The 27,066-nt window shown below is 42.3% G+C and overlaps 2 protein-coding genes, 1 long non-coding RNA gene and 2 other non-coding genes across 5 annotated transcripts; 4 read left to right on the top strand and 1 right to left on the bottom strand.

Moving 5' to 3' along the window:
- Nucleotides 1-2,961: 2,961 nt before the first annotated feature.
- Nucleotides 2,962-9,431, bottom strand: LOC132779328 (perforin-1-like). Its single transcript, XM_060783021.2, has 3 exons — nt 9,272-9,431; nt 7,186-7,813; nt 2,962-4,108 (listed from the first exon to the last, which is right to left on the bottom strand). Exons 2-3 carry the CDS (start codon nt 7,779-7,781, stop codon nt 2,962-2,964), a joined length of 1,743 nt encoding a protein of 580 aa, XP_060639004.2. The 5' UTR covers nt 7,782-7,813; nt 9,272-9,431.
- A 1,384-nt stretch (nt 9,432-10,815) lies between these two features.
- LOC132777710 (uncharacterized) lies at nt 10,816-14,977 on the top strand. The gene is made up of 4 exons (XR_009631709.2): nt 10,816-10,892; nt 12,449-12,631; nt 14,238-14,300; nt 14,757-14,977. It is a non-coding gene; the product is annotated as an uncharacterized lncRNA (long non-coding RNA).
- LOC132779879 (small nucleolar RNA SNORD126) lies at nt 12,706-12,783 on the top strand. Its single transcript, XR_009631866.1, has one exon. It is a non-coding gene; the product is annotated as a small nucleolar RNA SNORD126 (small nucleolar RNA).
- On the top strand, nt 14,450-14,595 carry LOC132779872 (small nucleolar RNA SNORA79). Its single transcript, XR_009631860.2, has one exon. It is a non-coding gene; the product is annotated as a small nucleolar RNA SNORA79 (small nucleolar RNA).
- Nucleotides 14,978-21,285: 6,308 nt separating the features above from the next.
- CCNB1IP1 (cyclin B1 interacting protein 1) lies at nt 21,286-26,176 on the top strand. Its single transcript, XM_060783020.2, has 3 exons — nt 21,286-22,052; nt 23,687-24,020; nt 25,909-26,176. The coding sequence occupies exons 1-3, from the start codon at nt 21,756-21,758 to the stop codon at nt 26,115-26,117; spliced, it is 840 nt and encodes a 279-aa protein (XP_060639003.2). The 5' UTR covers nt 21,286-21,755; the 3' UTR covers nt 26,118-26,176.
- Nucleotides 26,177-27,066: the final 890 nt, after the last annotated feature.

Below are 27,066 nucleotides of genomic sequence, written 5' to 3'. Positions count from 1 at the left end.
GGGGGTTATTTGGGGTGCTGATTTGGAAAACTACATTGGATAAACCACATCAGCTCTAGATTATTAAATATGGTTTTCTGTGGGCGAGCAAACAGCGACTATTGGATGGCATATGTTCTGTATCAGAAATTAGAGCTGATGTGGTCTATCCAATGCAATTTTCTGAATCAGCACCCCAAATAACCAAACCAAATCTAAAGGTGACCAAAACCCTTTTGGGACTAATGTTGGAGAGTGGTCCCTGGTCACAAAAAGTTTGGGAACCACTGTTATAGCGCCATGGTTTGAACGCCGCAGTTTGACCTCACTTTAATAATAATAATACATTTTATTTATTACCCACCTCTTTAGATGGTCCAAGACAAGGTACAACAAAGTAAAATGCTGTTAAACTGGATTAATTCTACAGTGTAGATGCACCCCAAGTGCAAGCCAGCTTCCTATGTTCATAAGAATCCTTTTTCATGTGCAAAACTAAATTATTCAGTAAATCCGGGATGGTCTTAAGAGCCATAGCCTATTATCCATTGGTTCATTTATTTAAATAACATAAATTACATATTACCATAAAGCAGTTAGCACCCTTAGACCAACCTGGCCCCTATTTACACTTTGTAACACGATTTAAAGGAATGATCTGTTTCTGGTTTGAAAGTGCTATTTCCTGTTTAATTGTGTGGTACTTCCTTTGAATGTAGTTTTTATACTCCAAGAACTTCATTTTTGTGGCTGCCACAAACTACGAGGGGTATTTTTTAAGTAAGGTCCGTTTTGTTGTAGACACTAGTAGTTTGCACGCATACCGCAACGAGCGCGTGTGTCATGTACCGGCATGCTTCGGGAACAACTGTGCTCAGTTTCCGCTCTGCAGCTAACCTGTACGGTTCTGTTCTGTGCTTTAAAAATGTTTAAGACTATCAACTCACCCTCCGCATGTGAGGTTCGCTCAGTGATACGGTTTTTGTCAGCAAGGAACTTGCCTGCTGCAGAAATTCATCGACAGATTTGTGAAGTGTATGGTGATACTGTTATGAGTGAAAGCAAAGTGCGTAAGTGGGTACGACAATTCAAAGATGGCCGTGACAACGTCCATGATGAGGACCGCTCCGGTCGCCCTTCTTTGATTACAGTGAACTCTTGGTTATCGGAGCAGGCGGCAAGTTTTTATGAAGAGGGTATTTTAAAATTGGTTCAGAGGTATGATAAGTGTTTGAGCAAACTTGGCAACTATGTCGAAAAATAGAGTGAAGTATGTACTTTCTGAAAATAAATTTACTTTTTTAAAATAAACTTTTGTTGTGTACTTATGTTCAAACGGACCTTACTTTAAAAATACCCCTCGTATGTTGAATTGGTTGAGACCCTATGAGACAGTCACTGAAAAACAATAGCAAAATGTGCTGCAGGATGTTCATAAACTTGGCTCAGAGAAGCCAAGGAGAAAAGTAGGTCAGCAAGATAGGGAAAGATTTGAAACAGACAGTACTGCAAAGAAGTTTTGTCCCACTAAAACAAAGGTTTTGCAGTTTAATAAACCTTTTCCATGTTTTTATGATAGAACCAATTAGGAAATGACAGTTATGGCAGTAGCTAAGGAAAGAACATTGATATTATTGGGATTTGATCTAAGAGTAGGCTGGCATGCCTATTTATGGTATAAAAAGAAAAAAATTGGAAAGAAAATTGTCAATCATTTTATTAGACCGGCCTTAATGAAAGATGGGAGAATATAAAAAAGACTATATACAAAAACACCAATGTGGATGTCACTATTAGAAGCATCACAGAGAAGAATTTTGGGTTGGGAAAACTGACCGATCTATAAAGAGATTAAAAAAAACAAAACAAGGGATGGAGTGTGTAATAAAAATCCAGGACAAAATAAAAATATGAAAAAAAATTGGTTTCCTTATAGACAATTAAAAGAATATTATAAGGACAGATAAAGGAACGTTCTGGGACAAAATAATGTTAACAGAGAAAAATTAATCACAAAAATATCTAAAAAACTTCTGGAATGGAACACCAAAACAGAACAGGTCAAGGAATTTGTGAATAAATGGACTATTAACATAGAACGTCCAATACAACTTGAGTAATGGGAAGACATTTGGAACAGGAAACTAACATTTACTTATGTGTATGACCTAAAGGAAAATTGGTGTAAAATGATGTACCGGTGGTACATCAGTCCCCTAAAATTAGGAAAATGCTACAAAAATGTAGAAATAAAATGTTGGAAATGTGAAATACAGGAAGGTACGTTCTACCACATGTGGTGGCTGTGCAAATCAGCAAGAGAATTCTGGAAAGAAATACATGCAACAATACAAACAATATTAAAGATCAAAATAGAAATGAAACCAGAAATCTTCTAATTAGGAATCACTGATAGAAAACTGGATAAGAACAAAGAAAAGCTTTTAAATTGTTTAATAAACTGCAAGAATAGTATTGGCAAAAAATTGGAGATTAAAACAAGTAAGCAATGGATAATAAAAGTTCTCAAAATAAGGAATATGGACAAGCTGACACAATTAATGACAAAATGCCAAGGAACACCAATAAAAGAAACTGATTGGAATTTAGTAAATAAGTATGTAAATACAACAAGGAAAGAAAAGAAAGACGACATAGATCAATAGAATAGACATAAGAAATACTGCGCTGAGAAGAGGAACGAAGAGGAGAATACATAGATATACTTGTAGCAAATGACTAGAGTGAAGGAAAAAAAACTACAATGAAGACCAGAAGCTGAACCAAAACCTTTATTTTTTTTCCTTTTTCTCTTTTTTTATATACCGTATATAGAAAATCTTAATAAACTTTTTTTCAAAATGGACATGACATTTATGATCAGGAACAAAAATGGAGTTACATAGTGTTATCAGGCTTGAATTTTCCTCACTTGCTAAGCAGTTTGTTCCAGTCTTGTCCTTTGCTTCAGTTGGATTTGCTCTACTTTTGCAGTTGGAAATCTTCTTGAAACCTATGAGACAAAGATAAAGCAGGGAACGGGGATCTGGAATTGCTGAAATATGATGTTGGCAGCTGCAAAGGGACATAGTCATAACAACGGGGACCTCCCAAGGTGCGCCCGCACTCCAACAAGTAAGAAAATTTGATGTGCCCATGACGCAAATAACAGATAAGCCTAACGGTGCCTCTTCCGGCCACCAAATTGCCACGACATTTCTGCAGCAGGTCGTCATGCCAGACATCAGCGTCCCACAGTTCAACCATAAAAGTGTTGTGGGCCATCAACGTCACGTCCCCAAAATCAATGGTTTCAGTCCAGTTGGGGTTGTTGTTGTTCAAGACAACCTTGGTCCGCCTTTCCTGATCCTGGAAGAAAACCTTGACGTAGGCGTCAACGGCGGAGAAGTAGTCACCCCAAAGGTTGGCACCCGTGGAAATGGTGAAGCTGAGACGTGCCCGACCTCGTTCCCAGGCACAGCACATGTCATTCACGATGGCATCGGCTTGGCATTTACATGTACAGCTCTTCTCTGAGTTTTGGGTGCTCCAGGATGAGCAGTCTTGTGGGCAGTCCCTCTTAAGGGCTCTCTGGCTGATATGACCCACAATGGCTTGTTTCAACAAATTCCTTCTTGGATCTGTTCGGGGCAGCAACATATGAAGAGGCAGGAGGGAGAAGGAAATCAAACCAGGCTTTCCTTTCACCGTCTCCATCCATTCCGAAAAGCGCTGGACCTCTCCAGTTTGCGAGAAGAGCATCTCCACCTGTTGGTCTCCTCCCACCACCTCTGTGCCTACTCTACTGTAGATGTCATAAAAGTTACTCCAGCCCTTTGCTCCCCAGAGCTCTCGGCACTTGGATTTGAAGGAAACGGGTCCAATCACGCTAACGTTCCATTTCAGGCAGTTCTCGATATCGGAAATGGTGAAACCTGCCAAGGCCATAGCGCAGGTGCGCACAGCGAAAAGGTGGCGCACTCGCCCTCCCAACCGGACATGGCTGATATAGTGCGTGCCATAGATGTTGATAAACTGTTGGTACTCCTCAAGGCTGGACTTCCTTGGCAGCCTCTTCAGCGCATGGGAAAAGTACTGGGACAGACGGGGACGATTTTTTAATCTTAACCTGCTCAGGACAAAAAGAAAAAAAAAAGAGAAAATAATGCGTCTTTGGGTGCATCTGCATTAAGTATTTATACAGATTTTAATTAATACAATTGCTTCCTGAGGAATCTGGAGATTTGTTGATGTTTTGGACTTTTCTCTTGGGTTGCAGCTACATTGGTGATTCCTAAACCCTGCTCCTCCATGTGTTTTGGGCTTCAACTTCTAGCAGCCTCAGCCACTTTGGCCGAAGGTTGCAGATTCACAATAGAGGAGCACAGTTTGGGAATGTGCTGTTGTGTCAGCTCCACTGGCTGCCGATCCAGTTCCGAGCACAATTCAAAGTGCTGGTTTTGACCTACAAAACCCTATACGGTTCCGGCCCAGTGTATCTGTCCAAACGGATCTCCCTCTACGTCCCACTCCGGAATCTAAGATCTTCTGGGGAGGCCCTGCTCTCGACCCCGCCTCTATCACAAGTGAGATTGGCGGGGACGAGGAGCAGGGCCCTCTCGGTGGTGGCCCCCCACCTGTGGAATTCACTCCCCGGGGAAATTAGATCTGCAACATCGCTCCTTTCCTTTAGGAAAACACTAAAAACATGGATCTGGGACCAGGCATTCGGACAATCGGGCAGATAAAGAAAGAACTTTGACGATGACTAGGAAATGATTAATGGATTAGATCTATGGAACTCTGAAAGACGAAACGCTGATCACGAGAATGGTTTTATATGATGTTTTATATAATGTGTTATGTACTGGTTGTTTGACTGTTTTAACTGTGATAATTGCTTTTAACTATGGTTTTGTATATTATGTGTAATTTGTATAGGCATTGAATTGTGCCTTTTTTGTAAGCCGCCCTGAGACCTCCTTCGGGGGTTGAGAAGGGCGGGGTAAAAGCACCCGAAATAAATAAATAAATAAATAAATAAATAAATAAATAAATAAATGACTGGATTACACTCATGCTGCAACCCCTTAATACAGTTCCTCATATTGTGGTAACCGCCAACCATAAAATTATTTTCGTTGCTACTTCATAATTGTAATTTTGCTACTGTTATGAATCATATGCACGATGCATTTTCAGTCACTGGATCAAATTTGGCACAAATACCCGTTATGCCCAAATTTGAATACTGGTCAGGTTGGGGGAAATAGACCTTGACATTTGGGAGTTGTAATTTCTGGGATTTGTAGTTCACCTACAATCCAAGAGCATTCTGAGCTCCGCCAACAATGGAACTGAACCAAACTTGGCACACAGAACTCCCATGACCAACAGAAAATACAGTAGGCTGAGAGGCCAGCCAATCACAGCAGAATTTGCCTTCTGTTTCCAAAAATGAAGACAAGGACAGGTGGAGAGATCTTCAGCCTTCTCTGCCAAAGGGGTTTCTAAGACCATCAGAAATATGTGTTTTCTGATGATCTTTCGTGACCACTCTGAAACCTCCCTTTGCCATCTCCCCCCCGAGCCCCAGGTCCCGACTACCAGGTTGAGATACACTGCTCTAGAGAGTCTAGTTCATTGCCCTGAAGTATAAAATAGTTTATTGTCATACTATTGCTCAATGAAATTAAATGACTTTTCCAGCACACGCACACCCATCCACACCCCAACCACCACCACAAGGCTCCAAATGCCACATGAGTGTGAAACCATGGAGTTCAACATAGCCACAGCTCTAGGATTAAAAACTATCTCAGTCTGTTTGCCCTTGTCTCCCTTTACCATCTGCCAGTTGGCAAGTATGACTCTTAGTTTGAGAACTTCTGGGGAGGTCCTGCTCACGACCCCGCCCCTATCACAAGTGAGATTGGCGGGGACGAGGAGCAGGGCCTTCTCGGTGGTGGCCCCTCACCTGTGGAACTCACTCCCGGGTGAAATTAGATCAGCGACATCCCTCCTTTGAAAAACTATTGAGAACTAAATCAGACTATCTTGGAAGATATAGTACAGAGGATTGAACTGGAGCTCTTGATAAAAGACTAAGTAATGTCAGACCCCTGCATTTGCGTATTTAACTTTTGTGAATTTGATTATATGTGGATGCGATTAAGATGTTTTCTATAAGAATGTCTAGGTCTTGTAGGATGACTCTATGGCCAGTCTCTGGAAGATGACCACAGAATTGTGCCGAAAGACCTAGAGATTCCTCGAGATAACACTTCCCCAGGAAGCTCTAGACAGGGCTGTAGCCAGAAAAAGAAATTCGGGAGGGGTTGAAATTTGGGGGGGGGGGGGGTGTTGAAAATTTCGTGGGCGGGGGGGGGAGGGGTTGAAAACTGCCTCCTAGCTCACGCTGAAGCAAAGAGCACAGCAGGGGGCAGAGCAGCCTTCCATAGCCTGCAGCTCCACCCCTGCCAACCACCTCCACCAAGTCTGGCCTCCTTAATGAGAGCATTCAACACACACACAAACCCAACTTGGTTGCTTCGCTACATCGGCTATTGCTGCAAGTAATGACAGTGTGAATAAATTGTCAATATTTGCTTGAGATAGTGCTTGCACTTCTGGAGGGACTCTTGATTTTTGCATCTCATAGACTTAGCATGGGGATTTGGTTAACCAGTTAAAATTCATGAGTAAACCAGTTTTTTTTTAAAAAAAAAATCTGAAACATTTCGGGGAGGGGGTTAAACCCCTTACCCCCCCCCCCTCGCTACAGGCCTGGCTCTAGATCTTCCAGTGGAGGACAGATATTCTTGGAGAGGTGTTCTCTCAGGTACAGAAAAGTTGATTTTTTAAAAAAAGGAATCATGGTTTTTCCACTTTTGCTGGAATCCTGACCCACACAAAAGTGGAGAGCCTACTGTACCTCACCATCAAAAATGTTTATTTATTACATTTATATCCCACCCTTCTCACTCCAAAGTGGACTCAAAGTGGCCAGGATTCTCCAGAATGGTGTTAAAAGTGATATCAGACTAATATATAATTGTGTGGTTATACCTCAAACTACCTGGCAAAACTGCCCCCATGTTCTTGGAATGGGGGGAGGGTTTGTGTGCTGCAGCATAACACTCTTAACGAGAGACACCTTCTCTTAAATCCATTGCATTAACTTTTTGTGGTGCCAAAGATGCTTACTGGTAGTATTCACAGGAGATCTGCTGCATCACAAAGCTGTACCTGTCCTGCAGAGATTTCTCATATGCATTGAGAGTCATTCGGGACTGAGATCCAGCAAAGGCTACCTGGGCCTTGGAAAGCACTAGCTCTTTTGGCCAGTCATTTGATGCCTCTGTATGCAACCCGAGTTCGATTTCCCAGTTGTTGCTCACATCCTTGGCCAAGGCATGGGCCACGTCCACATCTGAGTTCTCCACCGAGCTGCTCACTGGCCGATCGCAATTGCCATGCGCCCGCCAGTCCACACTGGTCAAGGGGAGTCTCTGTAGCTGCCCATCCATTCGAGGGTTTTGGCACAAGGTGCATGTCCCATTGGGTTCATGCCACTGGCTGGCATCCACGACATATGCCCCCTTCCTGGCCAGAGTAGTGATATCAACCCCTTCACCAATGAAATTATAGCCAGGAACAAAGGGAGCTGGCTTCCTGCAGGTGGATCTTGGGTACAGCTGGCAATGGCCTGTGGCTACTGGCTGGAAAAAAGAAAGCAAAAGCAGGAGAGAATCCAGGAAGAGGTGTTGCTTGGACATGGTAGTTCTGGTAGGATCCTTCATTCCAGAGGGGGAAAGTTAGCTCTTAAATCATCCTGGGAAAAAGAAAAGAAAGGACTTCATGTTTTCCTCAACTTTGCATTCCTCCAAGGAACCCATTAAACATGCAGGAGCCTTCTCCATTTTTAATTGTAGCAACCGGCGCACTTACACTGTAGAATGTAGTTTGACACCACTTTAACTGCCATGGCTCAAGGCTATGGAATCATAGGAGTGGTAGTTTCACATGCCTTCTCTGCCAAAGAGTGCTGTTGCCTCACCAAGCTACAATTCCCATGGTTCTATAGTGGAGGAGACGTGGTTTTAAAAGGGGAATTTTTAGATATTTCCCCATTGCCCATATGTCATGATTTACTGCCATATTGGCCTATTTCTGCAGTAGGCCTATGTTCACAGAAAATGCTGATTGTTTGAGAAATCAGTGCTCAAAGAAGAAGTTACTACTCAAGGATAACAGTATATCCGGACAAAACCAGCTAGCTGTTGGCTAGTTAGAACCCCCAAGTTTCCCAGTCGCTCTAAAGCCATGTTTGCAACAGACTAACAGATAAGATACAGTCATGGTCAGAGAACAATGGACTGTAGTTATGTTATAGTTGTGCCATTGTTAGGATCCCACGTGTGCTATAATGTCAATCAAAATCATAAACAACTAATGAACAACTGTATAGCTAACTTAGACCAATGAAATGATTTGTATTTGGGAACCAATGAAAATGTATATTCCATTTACTATAAATGCTCTGCAGCCCCATTGGGGTTGCGACAAACCCTTTGATTGCATCCCTGTATGCTTGTTTGTCGTTATTGCTATGGCCACGCAATAATAAATAGTTTTTTGCAGTTTAAAGGATTCAACTTTCGTGGTGTCCATCCTTGCCCTCCCTATTGGAAAGGGGGCTTTTGCCTTTTGGGAAATATTTTGGTTTCGTTGCCCCTACAATAGGAGTGTTAAACTGCACTAATTCTACAGTGCAGATACACACACCTTCAAATTAAAATCCAAGCCTTGAAGAATTAAACATCAAAAACGGGCCGGTCTGAGTTTCCTGGCATTCAGATATTTTAAATCTCATATTCTGTCTATTCCAGATATGAGGACAATTGTGGGTTTGAGCGATGAGATGAAATGCTCGCCCATCCCTACTCACAACAATAGAGTGCTCCAGGGGGGAAAAATACTGATCTGCAATGAGCGAGTTTCAGTAAAACCCAAATGGATTGGGGAAAAGTGAAAGGCACAAAAGATTGTGTCATTGTCCATTTCCAATGCAGGAATGAATCTATCTATCTATCTATCTATCTATCTATCTATCTATCTATCTATCTATCTATGGGACTCCCAGCTTCTCTCATTTCCAAAGTGCATCAGACTGCTTGATCTCCATCTTTCCCAGCACTGTTCCAAATCCCTCCCTGTCTTGCTAACCTACTTTCCTCCTTAGCTTCTCTGAGCCAAGTTTATGAACTTATAGAGGGGATTTTTAACTCACCGGCTCCTTCTTTCAGCGGACAAGGCCGTTTCCAATGGCAAGCTCAGCAAATGCAGTTGGTCTGCCTGTTAAAAATTCCACTTTCAGTATTTGGCTTGAATTATTGAAGAATCGGAAAAAGAAGGGAAAAACGCCCAAGATGGAGGACTTCACTGTTGGCTCTTCTGAATGGTGGTCTGTAGGTGTGCGGAGGTTTTAATATTCTGTAAGCTGCCCTGAGCCTGGATATGTGGAAGTGGGAGTGGTTGGGATGTACATAAATAAAATTGGATGAAACAAAAAGAAGTCAATTCTTAAGCGCTGGCATCATCTTTGGCATCATCTAGCATCTGGATTGAATTTGATGGGCTATTGTTTTTCTCCCCAATTTGTGGTTATGGGAATTGGGTATGTTTAGTTTGGAGAAAAGATGCTGAGAGGGGACATGAGTGCCATGTTTACATATATGAAAGAATTTCACATTGAGGAGGGGACAAGCTTTATGCTGATCCAGAGAAACTAGGATGCAATGGAGCAATTGATTCAAATTTTAGGAAAAGTGATTCTATGCAAAAATTAGGACGAATTTCCTGATGGTAAGAGCTGGTCTACAATGGAATATGCTGCTTGGTGTAGTAAAATCTGGATGGCCATCTGACGGGAAGGCTTTGGTTGTGTTCCTGAATAGCAGGGTCTGGACTGGATGGCCTTTGCGGTTTCTTCCAACTTTGGGAAAAATATACTTATTTCCAGCACCACAAACTTACTCAGGACAATGATGGTATCTTCTTCTGCCATGGCTGAAATTTCATGTTGATTTGGATATCCCACTTCTGCAGGCCAAAAGAAAATGTACCAGGAGAATATCTAGAAAACAAGTTCTCAGCTTACTTTGTTCCTAATCATTTTGCTTTGCTGTTCAAATTTCATGCCTGTCTGTTTACAGATAAATGCTGCTGATGTTTTGCTTTGCTCCGAACCTGTGATCATGGTGACACTGCTGCATAAACAGCATGCAGCCTGACTCACTCTCATGATTAATTACAGATTGCAATAGACAATATCAAACAGAAATACTAGGCTTTCTGGTTTTTTTCCCACTTGTAAACAAACAGCATAAAAATGGACAAAGAACAGTGTTTGTTTAGCTGAAAGCTCGAGAATAATGCATTGCTACACAAAAACTGGAATTTGGCAAAGGAGCTGATCTGTTTAAGCCTAGGTTTCAGTGCTATATTACAAGAAATGTAGTTTTGCAAGGTCTTTAGCTTTTTTTGCCAAATCTACAAGTTTTGTAAGGTCTTTAGCTTTTTCTGCCAGATCTACAAGTTTTGCAAGGTCTTTAGCTTTTTCTGCCAAATCTACAAGTTCCAGGATCGCCTAGCATTGAGCCATGATAGTTCAAAGTGGTGCTAAACTGCATTAATTCTACAGTGGATGCATCCCCAGAATCTGAGCTAGTGAAAGCTCTGCTTCCCGCCTTCAGGGGAAGAAGTGATTGGCTCACCCTCTCAGCCAATAGCAAGGCAAGGTGCTACTACTTCCTCTCCTGCTTTTCCTCTTCCTCTTTCTTCTTGCTCTCTTCCTTGGCAGTGGTGTGGCTGGGTTTGACCTCTGCAATTGCATCCATTGCTAATCCAAGGTGAGTTTTTGCCATCCGTCTTTATTATGATTTTGGAAAGAGTCACAACAGGAAGAGGGATGGAGGGGAGGTTTATTTTTTTGCATTAAATAATAATATATGCAACGCTGCAATGTGTAACGCGTTGCTCGTTATTTTGGACCCCTGGCGCTTTTAACATGCTGTTCAGTATCTTGGAAAGAATATTTTTATTAATATTTACATGCACCAAAACTACATTTAACACTCAACAAATGCAAGCCAAAAAGGACATGCTTACAATACAAAAATATTAGAAAACAAACCACTGTTAGAATATGTAAACTACCATGCTATCTAAAAGTGATATGCAGATATATTTTATGCAGTCATAATCCTATATCCAGCTCCATTTGAAATACAGCAAGTAATTAATTGCAAGTTAAGACTAATAAAGAGAAGCCTAACTTGATGCAATGCAGTTGTTTAAAAACAGCTTTGTGGATGCAGTTTGCAATTTCTATTAAACAAGCAATTAAATTTATTTTATTTTAATTTGCACTTAAAGTATTTTTCATAGAGTTAGAAGAGACCTCGTGGGCCATCTAGTCCAACCCCCTGCCAAGAAGCAGGAAAACAACTTCAATTTTTTGGTTGGATGTTTGAGAGTTTGAGTTGTTTTGAGCTCCAGTAAAGTCAGAATCTACCATATAAATATTGGTATCCAAATTAGTATTTCAATTATTTATTATTATTAACTTTGTTTGTACCCCGCTAGCATCTCCCAAAGGACTCGATGCGGCTTACAAAGGCCAAGGCCTCAATACACAACATAACAATACAAAACCTAAAGCAAATAAAAAACTATTAAAGCAATATTAAACAACAACAATAAACAATACATCAAAACACAATAAAACTGGGCCGGGCCAGAGTAATGGGTACAGAATTAAAAGTGCTGATGTGACACTGGTATATAAGGATTATAGGGTAAGTGCAGTGTGCGGCAATCTAGTTCTAACAAAGTGCATCTGGGACTTGGTATTGGAGATTCCTATTCTGGGAAGGCACATCGGAACAGCCAGGTCTTCAAGTTTTTTCTAAAGACTGTCAAAGTAGGGGCCTGTCTTTGGGGAGGGTGTTCCAGAGTCGGGGGGCCACCACAAAAAAGGCCCTGTCTCGTGTCCCCACCAAACTCGCTTGCGACGCAGGCGGGATCACGAGCAGGGCCTCTCCAGATGAACATAGTGAACGCGTGGGTTCGTAAACGGAGATGCGGTCACGCAGGTAGGATGGTCCCAAACCGTTCAGGGCTTTGTAGGTAAGCACCTGCACCTTAAATTGGGCTCGGAAAATAAACTGCAGCCAGTGGAGCTCCTTGAACAGAAGGGTTGACCTCTCTGTAGATGCTTATTCCAAATAACTTGGATTAGTCTAACCATGCCAGCTTTGGACAGCTTTCCTTTCCTATCTTCAAATTAGCTTAACATTGAAATGCCTTTTTCTTTGCTGAGTCCCTTTAACCTTTGAGCCATCCAAGTTTTCTTTTTACCTTTACATGTGTGTTCTGTTAATATTTCTCCCTCTCTTCTGTTCAGGAAGGGAAAAAAATGGACAGGTTGAAGCACCTGCGTCATCAAAACAGTATCAGATCTCAACGGAAAGCACTTTTTTGGCATGAACACCTTGCAAGTTTCTGAGAAGCAGCTGCATTCCAAGATGGACTGAGCAAATACTGAAAACGCCCCGGTTTTTAATAACCTGGTAGCAGTATAGGAAAGGTATGATCTTGATTTCTTGTGTGAAGTAGTAGAAACTCAGTTGGTTTCTTCCTTTTTGACTGAGAAGTTTAGCAAGTCTGCTATGATGAACTGCATGTTCTGTCCGTGTTTCACCTGATTAACCCTGATTATAAACATGCCCTGAGCAGATGCTTCTCCTTTTGCACAGTGGTCCTCTCCACAAAATGGCTGATATTTGTCAGTAATATAAGAATTATCTTCATCCAGGCATGATGTTAACATGTTCTGGTTATAAGTTGTTATGCTATACAAAGATGGCAGGTAAAGATAACTTAATCTTAAAGATGACTACCAGACAATGTTACCCTTATGTGAGAACTAAGCCAGGCCAGCCCTGGTTAGTACTTGGGTTGGGGGCTACCTAGAAATCCCATATGCTGTATGCTAATATTTTAGAGTAAGCATGAGCAAACTTGGGCTCTCGGGGTGTTTTGGACTTCAATTGCAGCAATACCTAACAGCTGGTAGGCTGTTAGGAATTGTGGGACTTGTAGTCCAAAACACCTGGAGGGCCCAAGTTTGCCATGTCTGTTTTAGAGAAAAGAACTGACAAAACTTGCAATATTTCTTGCCTGATACAACACAGAAATTCATGCAGTCTCTTTAAGCTAATAAGTGACTTGAAAGCACATAAACACACACTAAAAAGGCTAAGCGTTGGAAGTTCAGGCATTGATCAGATATCTCTAAAAGGAATAAGGAAACATATTTATTACGGCGCAGTGGGTTAAAGCACTGAGCTGCTGAGCTTGTTGATCGAAAGGTTGCAGGTTCGATTCCGGGGAGCGGCGTGAGCTTCTGCTGTCAGCCCTAGCTTCTGTCAACCTAGCAGTTCGAAAACATGCAAATATGAGTAGATCAATAGGTACCGCTCCGATGGGAAGGTAAGGGCGCTCCATGCAGTCATGCCGGCCACATGACCTTGGAGGTGTCTGCGGACAATGCCGGCTCTTCGGCTTAGAAATGGAGATGAGCACCACACCCCAGAGTCAGACATGACTGGACTTAATGTCAGGGGACAACCTTTACCTTTAGTGGTTTAATAATAACACTATGTAACACAATTGTTGTTCCCTGGTTATAAATGCCATTTCCAAATGGGTTCTAGCATAAAAATGTAAAAAAGGTTTATTAAACTGCAAAAACTTTGTTTTTGCGGGGCATCCCGCGGCACATTTTGCTGTAGTTTTTCAATGAATATCTCATCGAGTCTCAACCAATTCAGCATAGTTTGTGGCCGCCACGAAAATGAAGTTTCTGGAGTATACTTTCAAAGTCAACATCGCACAATTATACAGAAAATAAAACTTCCAAACCAGGAACAGATTTTTTTTCAGTTTTGGTTACATACCGTAATAATACGGTTTAGAAAGCTGGATGTTAGTTTTCAGTTAACAGAATTCTTAGACAACGTTGCATCAGGTACGTGAGACTTTCACTTCATTACATCTTAAACTGTGTATCAACAAAGTCTGTAGTAGAAAGTGAAGAAATGGGCCTTTGTAGCATAAAAGGAATTGTAGGTGTGATTAAGAGATTAATGCATTTTTAGTATCAATAGTTGAAGATTTGTTATTTATTACAGGGATGAGAGATCTGAAGAAGTAGGAACACAGTGTGGATGTGTCCTCTCTCCTTCATAAATAATGTAAGTATGGAATTTCCGTCCGAGGCAAGTGTTTGGCTATTTATGTACCTACATGTTAGGACGAGGCTTTCCTGAGATTCAGTGCCTCATAAAAAGTAGAGATTATGGGGGAATGGGCATTAACTTAGTATGATAAACATAGAAACTCATGATGACCGTTCCTCTTGCTGTCATAAGCCTTGGACAGTAAGATTTTGTGTCATCAAATATAAACATTGGCCTTTCTTCACTCAAGGTGTCTTTGGATGGGTTGGCTGTCCAGTGGCACCGTTGAACTTTGCGGGGTCAAACATTCTGGGAAAGGGAGGACTTTTAGAACATGACTTGAAATTGCTCTCTTTTAGTGGGTAATATGAACGAGTGTGCAAAATAGAATTCTTCCATACAATGAGGATTTTGATGTTTGTTTTCTTCATGGATTAACTTATTTTAAAATATTTGCATTTCCCCCCACAGGGTTGTTGAAGATGAGCTTTAAAAGGAAAGGTTTCCCGGTTTCCTGCAGGAAAAGTTGAGTGGAAGAGAGCATTTTACCTATAAATACATCCTTAGTTTCTTTTGGAAGAGATGTGCGGAACCCATTTGCAATAAAAAAAGTTAATTTCTGAATGAATTTAACAGTTCTCTATTGTCACATTTAACAGGTTTAAACTTAATAAAGTAAATTATTGACTTTTTTCTGGAACCGTTCTTTTCTTAACATTGACTGTGCATCAAGTTGCCTAAAATAAATGGCTGACTTTCTGGAACTGAAGTTTCCTTAACATTGACTGCATCAAGTTATCTAAAATAAATTTTGACATGTTTCTGGGACTCACTTTTTTTAATATTGACTACATCACTCGGCGATCCCTCATTGTCCGAGTATGATGGCCTTCCAAGTGTAGTGCCTTCGCAGTGGAAGTGTAGGTTACTGTGGAGCCCTATTCTTGATCTACATGTTCTTCCACAGTAAGGACATTGGTTTCCAGTTGGAAAGCAATCCCAGTTAGGATGGCTTAATGCGTATTCCTCTTGGCACGGTGTCTATGCCAGAGTTTCTCCTTTTCGCCCTCCATTTGTGCCTCTTTGAATTCCGCAGCACTACTAGTCACAGCTGACCTCCAGTTAGAGCGGTCAAGGGCCAGGGCTTCCCAGTTCTCAGAGTTTGTACACTGGGCATTCATACTCAGCAGCAGAGTAGCAAAGCACAAGGGCAGAGGTCTTCACTGTATCCGGTTGTGATCTCCAGGATGTGCCAGCTTTTGTATGATATTTCTAGCACCCACTTTTTGCTTGATATTCAAGCAGTGCTTCTTGTAGGTTCAAGTCCATGGTAACTCCCATGTATTTTGAGTGTGCTGTGATGCTCCAGTGGGATTCTTTCCCAGATAATCCCCAGAGCTCAAGTTGCTTGTCTGTTCTTAAGATGAAAAGCAAATGTCTGTTTTAGATAGATTATGAATCAGCTAGTTTTTCCTGCAATAGGTATTAAGAGCACCTAAAGCTTCAGAGAGCTGTTTAACCATTTCAGAGCTCCCTGCTTGGGCGATGATGACAGGATCATCGGCATAGATGAAACTGTCCCTTCTGGCAGTGGCTGATAATTCGTGTGAATCTTAAACATTGATTGAACAAGGAGCCCCCGGTGGCGCAGTGGGTTAAACCCCTGTGCTGGCAGGATAGAAGACCGACAGGTCGCAGGTTCGAATCCAGGGAGAGCGCGGATGAGCTCCCTCTATCAGTTCCAGCTCCTCATGAGGGGACATGAGAGAAGCCTCCCACAAGGATGATAAAACATCAAAACATCCAGGCGTCACCTGGGTGATGGCCAATTCTCTCACACCAGAAGCGACTTGCAGTTTCTTAAGTCGCTCCTGACACGACAAAAAAAAAATTGATTGAGCACACTCCCATGAGGCAGGCCATTCTTCTGTTTTCGCCATCTGCTTCTCTGGCCCTGGAACTCAATAAAAAAGCTGTTTTGTCACAGATTTCCTATGAAGCAGGTGAGGTGGCAGTCCTTTGTGATAGGTTTTTCTCAGGAGAAGGTGATTTGCAGAGTTATAAGCTGCTGATGGTGATGAAGACAGCTTCTGTAATCTGCCCTTCAATGTGCTGAGTCGGGTTCAACACTTGTGATGCGCATATTTTGCCTTTCTTGAAGCCAGTTTGCTGTGGAATCATGCATGGGCCTATTTTTTCCATAATTCTCTGCAAAATAAGTATCTCCAGAACTTTGCAAAGATGGCAGCGTCCTTAGGCGATACCTCGTCCAAGTAGCATAGTCTTCCAGGATCAGTGTGCTGGTGGGACCATAGGTGACACTGGAGCCCGTATGGAGGGCATCGGTTTCCAGGTGAAAGGTGGTCTCGGTCGGGGTTGGCTTGACACACCTTCCTCTTGGCACGTTTCTATCTTTCGCCCTCCATTCGTGCCTCTTCAAATTCTGCAACACTGCTGGTCACAGCTGACCTCTTGATCTGCATCTTCCGCAGTGAGGGCATTGGTTTCCAGGTGGAAGGCGGTCTCGGTTGGGGTTGGCTTGACGTGCCTTCCTCTTGGCACGTTTCTCTCTTTCGCTCTCCATTCGTGCCTCTTCAAATTCTGCAGCACTGCTAGTCACAGCTGACCTCCACCTGGAGCGCTCAAGGGCCAGGGCTTCCCAGTTCTCAGTGTCTATGGCAGAGTTTTTAAGCTTGGCTTTGAGCCTATCTTTAAATCTCTTTTCCTGTCCTCCAACTTTCCGTTTTCCGTTCTTGAGTTCGAAGTAGAGCAACTGCTTTGGGAGACGGTGGTCGGGCATCCGGACAATCTGGCTGGTCCAGCGAAGTTGATGATGGAGGACCATCGCTTCAATGCTGGTGGCCTTTAATAATAATAATAAAACTTTATTTGTACCCCGCTACCATCTTCCCAAGGGACTCGGTGCGGCTTACATGAGGCCGAGCCCACAATACAACAACAAAAACAATAGCAACAGTAATACAAAACAATAAATAAACTCATAAGCAGAAAATAAGCAATAAACATTAACAATAACACGACGACGTTTAAAACCTATGGCTGGGCCAAATGTAATAATTAAAATTTAAAAATAATGCTGGGCATGACCAGGTGATGTATAGCTAGAATAGAAATTTTTGAGAGGGATGAAATGTGCAGACAATCCTAGATCACTAATAAAGTGCGTTATGGGACATATTGCTGGGAGTTTCCTTATTCTGGGAAGGCACACTGAAACAACCATGTTTTCAGACTCCTCTTTGCTTCTTCCAGCATTCTGACATTTGTCCGCCTGTCTTCCCAAGAGATTTGCAGGATTTTCCGGAGGCAGCGCTGATGGAATCGTTCCAGGAATTGCATGTGACGTCTGTAGACAGTCCATGTTTCGCAGGCATATAGCAGGGTTGGAAGGACAATAGCTTTATAAACAAGCACCTTGGTCTACCTACGGATGTCCCACTTCTCAAACACTCTCTGCTGCACTCGCAGAGCTCAGGCAGTGTATTTCAGTGTCGATGCTGACTTTGGTGGAGAGGTGGCTGCCAAGGTAGCGGAAATGGTCAACATTTTCTAATGTTACACCATGGCATTGGAGAGGGACATATGGACATTGGGAACATGAGGTTCTTGTGGGTTTCTTCAAGCTATAGGGCCATGTTCTAGAGGCATTTTCTCCTGACGTTTCGCCTGCATCTATGGCAAGCATCCTCAGAGGTAGTGAGGTCTGTTGGAAATAGGACAATGGGTTTATATATCTGTGGAATGGCTGGGGTGGGGCAAAGAGCTCTTCTCTGCTGGAGCTAGGTGTGAATGTTTCAACTGACCACCTTCATTAGCATTTGAAGGCCTGGCTGAGCCTGGGAAAATCTCCCCTGCCTTTCAGAGAATGGTATGCTCCATTGCTATACTATCTCCCCCACCCCTCTCAGTCATTACAATGGTTGCTTCCAGGTCCCTCAGACAGGGCTTAATAGAGAAGGCGGAGCTTAATAGAAAAGGCGGGAAAAACAAAGTGACAGGAAGCTTCAGACACAAAGGAGTGTGTTTCACCTCAGCATTACCTTTTCCTGCCTTTGTTCAAACGTGTTTCAATGAGATAATATTACCATATTGTCTCTCACACACACAAACAACCCAATCTTAACTCTAAGAGATTGTATCTATACCAGGCATGGGCAAATTTGGGCCTTCCTGGTGTTTTGGACTCCAACTCCCACCATTCCTAACAGCCTCAGGCCCTTTATTTTTCCCCCTCAGCCGCTTAAGCGGCTGAGGGGGAAAAATAAAGGGCCTGAGGCTGTTAGGAATGGTGGGAGTTGGAGTCCAAAACACCTGAAAGGCCCAAATTTGCTCATGCCTGGACTTCACAGACTTGTGTAATGTCAGCTAAATTCATGACAGGATGCTCCCAACCAAATATGGACAGTTGGATTTGCTGTATTATTATTATTTTTACAGTATTATTATTATCTCACTTTAAGACTCAAGTCAGAGAGATAAAGCAACACTATTGAACTTGAAAAGCCTTGGGAAATATTATTTTCCTTCATGATCCTTGGGTTGGATTGACACTGCCATATAATCCATCGCAAAGCTTTTTGACGAATGAATTCAATTGAGGTCAATTTACACATCGCTTAGCAAAATATACTATTTCATCGATGAGTCTGCATAATAATTGTAATTGGTCTTAAATGTCATACTACCCCTCTGTTCTACGAGGGTTGAATGAAAAATAATGCCTCCAACTTCGTAACTCCTCAACAGATCGCAGTACAGGTACTGGCTTGTTCAGTAGACTCTCCTCTACAGTTCCATTTTGGCGGGAAGCCTTAGCATTGAACGGTTATGTTGTTAAAGTGCGAAGTGTGGAACCCTGTGCAGACGGTCGGTCAATGCGACTTAAGCAACGTTACAGGTACTGGCTTGTTCAGTAGACTCTCCTCTACAGTTCCATTTTGGCGGGAAGCCTTAGCATTGAACGGTTATGTTGTTAAAGTGCGAAGTGTGGAACCCTGTGCAGACGGTCGGTCAATGCGACTTAAGCAACGTTACAGGTACTGGCTTGTTCAGTAGACTCTCCTCTACAGTTCCATTTTGGCGGGAAGCCTTAGCATTGAACGGTTATGTTGTTAAAGTGCGAAGTATGGAACCCTGTGCAGACGGTTGGTCAATGCAACGTAAGCAATGTGCGGTCATTGAATTCTTGACAGAAGAAGATGTCGCCTCAATATCTTTAAACTTACTCACCCAACGACACACAGTACTCACATCAACACAATCAACATAAACGGCTTGCATTCTCTGATTAATCTCCTTTGGGGTGACACCTTCTGCGCAGGGTTCCATACTTTGCATTTTAACAACACAACCGTTCAATGCTAAGACTTCCCGTCAACATGGAACTGTAGAGGAGAGTCTACTGAACAAGCCAGTACCTGCCGCATACCAGTACTGCCATCTGTTGAGGAGTTACAAAGGTGGAGGCATTACTTTTCATTCAACCCTCATACCTTGGTCAGACCTTAACTGGAATCACACTGTGTCCAATTCCAGGCACCGGAATTAAAGGGAGATGCTGACCAGCTGGAATGTGTCCAGAGGAGGGTGACTCAAAGGATCAAAGGTCTGGAGAAAAAGCCCTATGAGGAGTGGCTTAAAGAGCTGGGCATGGTTAGCCTTCAGAAGAGAAGGCTGAGAGGAAACATGATGAGGGACATGTATAAATATGTGAGGGGAAGTCATAGGGAGGAGGGAGCAAGCTTGTTTTCTGCTGCCCTGGAGACTCAGACACGGAACAATGCCTTCAAACTACAGGAAAGGAGATTCCACCTAACATTAGGAAAAACTTCCTGACTGTGAGAGCCGTTCAGCAGTGGAACTCTCTGTCCCAGAGTGTGGTCGAGGTTGCTTCTTTGGAGGCTTTTAAGCAGAGCTGGATGGCCATCTGTCGGGGGTGCTTTCAATGAATTTTCCTGCTTCTTGGCAAGGGGTTGGACTGGATGGCCCATGAGGTCTCTTCCAAGTCTATGATTCTATGTATCTATGATTCTAATGCTTAATATATATTTATATCCGGGTGTTATTGTGCTTTGTGTGATTTTTGTCTTGCCTTTTATGTTAAAATGTGCTTTGATTTGTATTGTATTATGTTGTGAACCACTTTGGGTCCTGTTAGGGAGAAAAGCGGAATATAAATAAGATTTATTATTATTATTATTATTATTATTATTATTATTATTATTATTTGAAACGCAACAAGATGAGTCCACAGCAGACACTCTGCTGGCTGTTGTATTGGATCACACGTCAGACACTTCCCAAGTGTATAGGACTGTGTGATGTATCGGCGAATAATGCGTGCAGATCCCAGTAAGGTGGCCTTTTGCAGCTGGCAGATGGTAATTTTGTCAGCGCTGATTGTGTTTAAGTGCAGGCCAAGGTCTTTAGCCACTGCACCCAGTGTGCCTATCACCATTGGGACCACCTTGACTGGTTTGTGCCAGAGTCTTTGCAGTTCGATCTTTAAATCCTCGTATCATGTCATCTTTTCCAGTTGTTTCTCTGTTTGCATTTGAGAGAAAATCTCAACTCTGATTGTGATACTATAAATGGAGGGACTAAATGTTCATGAATGATGCTCTCTACCATTTGGCATAAGGAATTTTGAAATATTTTTTTAATGGGTTGTTGTAGGTTTTTTCGGGCTGTATGGCCATGGTCTAGAGGCATTCTCTCCTGACGTTTCGCCTGCATCTATGGCAAGCATCCTCAGAGGAAGTGAGGCCTGTTGGAAGTAGGAAAAAGGGTTTATGTATCTGTGGAATGACCAGGGTGAGACAAAGGAGACTTGTCTGCTGGAGCTAGGTGTGAATGTTTCAACTGACCACCTTGATTAGCATACAATGGGCTGACTGTGCCTGGAGCAAACTTTTGTTGAGAGGTAATTAGATCTTCCTGCCTGCTTCCTCTCTGTTGTTGTGCTGTTGCAATTTTAGAGTTTTTCAATACTGGTAGCCAGATTTTGTTCATTTTCATGGTTTCCTCCTTTCTGTTGAAATCGTCCACATGCTTGTGTATTTCAATGGCTTCTCTGTGTAGTCTGACATGGTAGTTGTGAGAGTGGTCCAGCATTTCTGTGTTCTCAAATAATATGCTGTGTCCAGGTTGGTTCATCAGGTGCTCTGCTATGGCTGACTTCTCTGGTTGGAGTAGTCTGCAGTGCCTTTCATGTTCCTTGATTCGTGTTTGGGCAATGTTGCGTTTGGTGGTCCCTATGTAGACTTGTCCACAGCTGCATGATACACGGTAGACTCCTGCAGAAGTGAGAGGATCCCTCTTGTCCTTTGCTGAACGTAGCATTTGTTGGATTTTCTTGTTTTAATATTTCTTTTGCTTCATAGGTGCGTCGAATGCTATACACTCTCCTATAGAAAGTGCATGTAATATATTTGCAGCCGCCCCATCATCATGTCTGTCTGTGAGGACATGCTTCTCTGCAATTACCGCAAGTGCCGTGTCAAACTTTCTGGCTATGCGTGGGTCACGGCCTGCTCCCACATTTTCTGCGACCAACACGGCAGTGGGGAGTTCAGCCGTTCGCCAGCTGTCTGCCCGGCTTGCTCCAGCGCCCTCTCCGGCAAATTGGATATTGTCCGGACAGAACTCAGTCCTTCCGAGGAATACAAGGCCATGGTTTTATCTGGACTGAGGCCAGAGATTATCCTAGACATTAGTTCCAGGGCTCTGGCTTTTTGGACCTACCAGGTAAACACATTTTGATAGATGGAGAAGACCTAGGGCAGGCAAGGGCAAACTTCGGCCCTCCAGATGTTTTGGACTTCAACTTCCACAAGGAATTGTGGGAGTTGAAGTCTAAAACACCTGGAGGGCCGAAGTTTGATCATGCCTGGCCTGGGGGGAAGCATTATTGGAAATATTATTTTAAAGCACCAAGCCTTTATAAATATGACCTAAATAACTTGGACCAAAATGCTGTGACAATTGTTTAAGTAGTTAATATTGCTATATAGTCCAATCCAATACCAAAAATGACATCAAAAATAAGTCACGACATCAGACAGCAAATTCATACTGATCAGAATATCTATTAATATAATAAGCAATCATTGGACAAATGCAATACTTCTAATGAGCATAACCTCTGAAGATGCTTGCCATAGATGCAGGCGAAACGTCAGGAGAGAATGCCTCTAGAACATGGCCATATAGCCCGAAAAAACCTACAACAACCCAATAACAAATAAATTTAGGTGCTCATGTGTATCAAAAAGTTCCAGCGTATGAAAGGCATTTAAATCTCATTATGCAAAAGAGTACATGAAATGAATTTTTTTCCAACCTGGCACCATCTCCATTTTCCTTGTGAAGAAAGGAATTTGAACACTGTCTGAAAAATATATAAGTTTCTCATAGTTCTTCTCAGCTGCTCGTGTTTTGGTTTTTTGTGTGTGTCAGGAGCAACTTGAAAAACTGCAAGTCGCTTATGGTCTGAGAGAATTGATTGCAAGGATGTTGCCCAAGGGACTGTGGGAGGCTTCTCTCATGTCCCTGCATAAGAAGCTGGAGCTGACAGACAGGAGCTCACCCCACTCCCTGGATTTGAACTGTCAACCTTTCAGTCAGCGGTCCTGCCTGCACAAGGGTTTAACCCATTGTGCCACCCAGGCTCCAATAGTGTTTTGTTTTGCCCTTGACTATCTCAAACAACATAATGCACAATATTTTTATTTATTTATTTATTTATTTATTTATTTATTTATTGCTTTTATAACCCGGTCTTCTCGACCTCCGAAGAGGGACTCAGGCCGGCTAACAGCAGAAAATTCAACACAAATATAGTAAACATAATAGCATCATAATACATCAATACAAAATACATTAAAATACAGATCATACAATATCATACAATTACAAAAGCCAGGTCGTCAGAATAAAATCACAAATTCATCAATATGCCTCTCTCTGTTTTTCTCAAACTCTATTGAAGTAGAAGGAACGTCATGAGACATCTAGTCCAGCCCTCTTTTTAGAGAAAAAAGAAAATGCAATATATGCTGCTATCAGTATGTATCAAATATTTAACTCAAGACTTCTTTGGTACAAATAGAAGCAGATTTTAGTTTGTCAAAGAACAAAACATCCTATTGTCAAAATAATCTGTGACTCTTCTAAAATGATTATAATGAGATCTATACAATTTTGTGCTATTGAGTATGTTTTAATTGAGTTACTGCACAGCTTAAACATTTGGGAATCGTGCCCAAAAAAGAAGAGAAAGCTAGCTGCAGGGTTAGGATGGTGCATCTGAATGTCGCATATACTGACACTAGATCCCTTTTAAAAATGTGCTGTCATGCTTCCCATTTGTTTGTTTTCAGGTTCATCAGGAGCGTTTGTACCAAGAATATACCTATAGCAAAGCGCAGGGCCACCTGAAACAGATGGAGAAAGTCTACACCCAGCAACTGCAGAGTAAAGACATTGAGCTGTCCTCCATGAAAAGCGAGGTCTCCTCTTTGAAGAAAGTCCTGGAGGAATACAAAAAGAAATTCACAGAACTCTCGGAGAAACTCATGGAGCGCAACCGCCAGTACCAGAAACTGCAGGGATTGTATGACAGCCTGCGTTTGCGCAACATAGCAGTAGCCAGCCAAGAAGCTGCCCAGGAGCCTCCCATGATGCCTCAGCCTGCTGTCTTTGGTTTCCCTTTGGGTGAGGACAATGGTGCTTCGCTTTGGTAGTTCACATATACAATACAAGGTCATTGCCCACCAAACCCTTCCAATATTTTCTGTTGGTCATTGAAGTTCTGAGTGCTAGGTTTGGTCCAATTCCATCGTTGGTAGAATTCAGAATGCCCTTTGATTGTCGGTGAACTATAAATCCCAGCAACTACAACTCCCAAATGACAAAATCAACCCCTCTTTCCCCAACTCCACCAGTATTCAAATTTTGGCAAATTTGTGCCAAATTTGGTCCAGTAAATTAAAATACATCCTGCATATTGGATGTTTACATTACGATTCATAACAGTCGCAAAACTACAGTTAAGAAGTAGCAACGAAAATAATTTTATGGTTGGGGGTCACCACAGCATGAGGAACTGTATTAAGGGGTCTCGGCATTAGGAAGGTTGAGAAACACTGCTCTAGTGCGAATCTACGGTATATTTCTTGCCCAATTATAATTAAAATATAGGATTTGCTATTATCCACAGTTTCAGGTATCCTTTGGGAGGTCTTGAAGCATATCCTCCATTTATCCAGGGGTTGTATTGTTTTAATATTTTCAGCAGTAGGGTGAAGAATGCTCAAATGTAATAAAGTTAAAGTAATTAAGGACAAAGGATAGTATAGCAGAGCAAAAGGGTCTTGAGAAAATACTACATACATTACAAAACTGCCTCTTTCGCTAAACCTACCTCAATTACATTCCCATTACAGTATTTATTTATTTATTTACTTTATTTGTATACCGCTGTTTCTCAGCCCTTAGGCGACTCAACGCGGTTAACAGCAGCAGCAGCAAAAATTCAATGCTAGCATCATACAAACCATTTAAAAACAATTAACACAATAAGTAATTACACATCAGTAAACAACTCATTAGCGTCTCATAACTAGAATCATGATCCAGCTCGTCATCCGTAGTTCCGTTTTCCTATATTCATTGCACTGCCTATTCAAACGCCTGTTCAAATAACCAGGTTTTCACTTTTCTCCGAAATACCATTAGTGAGGGGGCCAATCTAATGTCCGTGGGAAGGGCGTTCCACAGCCGAGGGGCCACCACTGAGAAGGCCCTGTCCTTCGTCCCAGCCAAACGTGCCTGTGTTGCAGGCGGGATCGAGAGCAGGGCCTCCCCAGAAGATCTCAAAGTCCTAGTGGGTTTGTAGGCGGAGATGCGTTCGGATAGGTAACTTAGGCCTTCCAGTACTCATGTATTGGATGGAGAACCACTGCGGTGGTCTATAACTGTTCAAATTCCTGCCATGGAAAGTCTGTTTTGCTGTTTGACAATTGAATATGCTGCCTCAGAGTGTGATAGAGTCTCCTTCTCTGCTGCTTTTAAGCAGAGGCTGGATGGAGTGTTTTGATGGTTCCTGCATGGCAGGGTATTGGACTGAGTGGCTCTTTGGTCTCCGTCTCTTTGGTTCTATATCATTGTGTTCTGTGTATTGACATACTAATCTACTTAACAATATTTTATTTGAAGTCTCCAGTGGGGCAGTGGGTTAAACCGCTGAGCTGCTGAACTTGCTGAACGAAAGGTCGCCAGTTGAATCTGGGGAGCAGGGTGAGCTGCTGTTAGCCCCAGCTTCTGCTAACCTAGCAGTTCAAAAACATGCAAATAGATCAATAGTTATCGCTCCGGCAGGAAGTTGATGGTGCTCCATGCAGTCATGCCAACCACATGACCTTGGAGGTGTCTACAGACAATGCTGGCTCTTCGGCTTAGAAATGGAGATGAGCACCAACCCCTAGAGTTGGACACGACTGGACTTAATGTCAGCAGAAAACCTTTACCTTTACCTAATGTTTTATTTGTAAGGGACCAAGGACCTTTAAGTAATCACACATTTCTCACTTGCATATTCTAGGTAATATTGCCAGACGCCCTGGGGACACGACTCCCACAAGTATCCAGGGCCAGCATGGCGAGGGAGACTTCCATTTCAAACCTTTCTTCGACTCTTCTCCACCAATGGCTGAGTCTGGGCACAGCTTCTTTTCCTTCGTCTCACCTGGCAACAATCCGGAACAACAACAACCGGGAGGCAACAGAGCCTACAAGATTAAGAGAATGTGAACTGTAATATGTGTCAATCTTCTTGCTGCTGACCCTTTTGAAATTATAATTTAAGCATTTTTTTTCCTAAAATGTTATGTTTTAAACAAAGGAAATACAAACTCAGTGAAATTCAGAAGGTGTTGTTTGACTCTCAAAACGTCCCTGCCATAGAAACCTTAAACCAAGGCATCCAATATTGAAGAGCAGATGTTCCAGTGACAATTCTTGTTGAAGACTTCCTTCTTCTGTCATGCCCACATATTTTGTGTTCTTGTTGTTGATGTTGCCATAGAGGCCACCCTTCAAAATGTATTATTATGGCTCTGTTTATGATACTGTGTATATTTCCTAAAGTAAAATATGTTGAAGACTGTTTCACCGTCTCATTTTCCCCCTCAGTTCTGAAAGCATAATTGTGGCAACATTATTTATACTTCCTCTTCTTTTGATTGCTGCTTCCAACAATTTAATTTTATTGTATAAAGCTCTCCCTCTTCGAGCTATGTTATAAACACATATGTAAGGCATTCTTGTTGTTAGTTTTTGCTTGGAGATGCCTGGAAAAAACACTCCTTTTCTGTTTAGTGTTTCTGCCTCTAATTTAATATCTGTACTTTTCCGGTAGTTCATATTACTGGGTTGCTGTGAGTTTTCCAGGCTCTATGGCCATGTTCCAGAAGCATTCTCTCCTGCTGTTTTGTCCATATCTATGGCAGGCATCCTCAGAGGTTGTGAGGTCTGTTGTAACTAGGCAAGTGGAGTTCATATATCTGTGGAGAAGAACTCATCTGCTTGAGGCAAATGTGAACGTTGCAATTGGCCACCTTGATTAGCATTGAATGGCCTTGTGGCTTCAAAGCCTGACTGGTTGCTGTCTGGGGGATCCTTTGTTGGGAGGTGTTAGCTAGCCCTGATTGATTCAGGCAGCAACCAGCCAGGCTTTGAAGTTACAAGGCCATTCAATGCT

The sequence above is a fragment of the Anolis sagrei genome, chromosome 6 (genome assembly GCF_037176765.1).
Source record: "Anolis sagrei isolate rAnoSag1 chromosome 6, rAnoSag1.mat, whole genome shotgun sequence".
Lineage (NCBI taxonomy): Eukaryota > Metazoa > Chordata > Lepidosauria > Squamata > Dactyloidae > Anolis > Anolis sagrei.
This window is presented reverse-complemented; position numbering and strand designations above follow the sequence as displayed.

Bases quoted from the DNA above. Each gene is read 5' to 3' on its own strand.
- CCNB1IP1 (XM_060783020.2), top strand. From the start codon at position 21,756: ATGTCTGTCTGTGAGGACATGCTTCTCTGCAATTACCGCAAGTGCCGT. The intron at 22,053-23,686 runs GTAAACACATTT...GTTTGTTTTCAG, and splicing joins TGGCTTTTTGGACCTACCAG to GTTCATCAGGAGCGTTTGTA. The intron at 24,021-25,908 runs GTGAGGACAATG...TGCATATTCTAG, and splicing joins TGTCTTTGGTTTCCCTTTGG to GTAATATTGCCAGACGCCCT.
- LOC132779328 (XM_060783021.2), bottom strand. From the start codon at position 7,781: ATGAAGGATCCTACCAGAACTACCATGTCCAAGCAACACCTCTTCCTG. The intron at 4,109-7,185 runs GTAAGCATCTTT...TGTCCTGAGCAG, and splicing joins ATCTCCTGTGAATACTACCA to GTTAAGATTAAAAAATCGTC.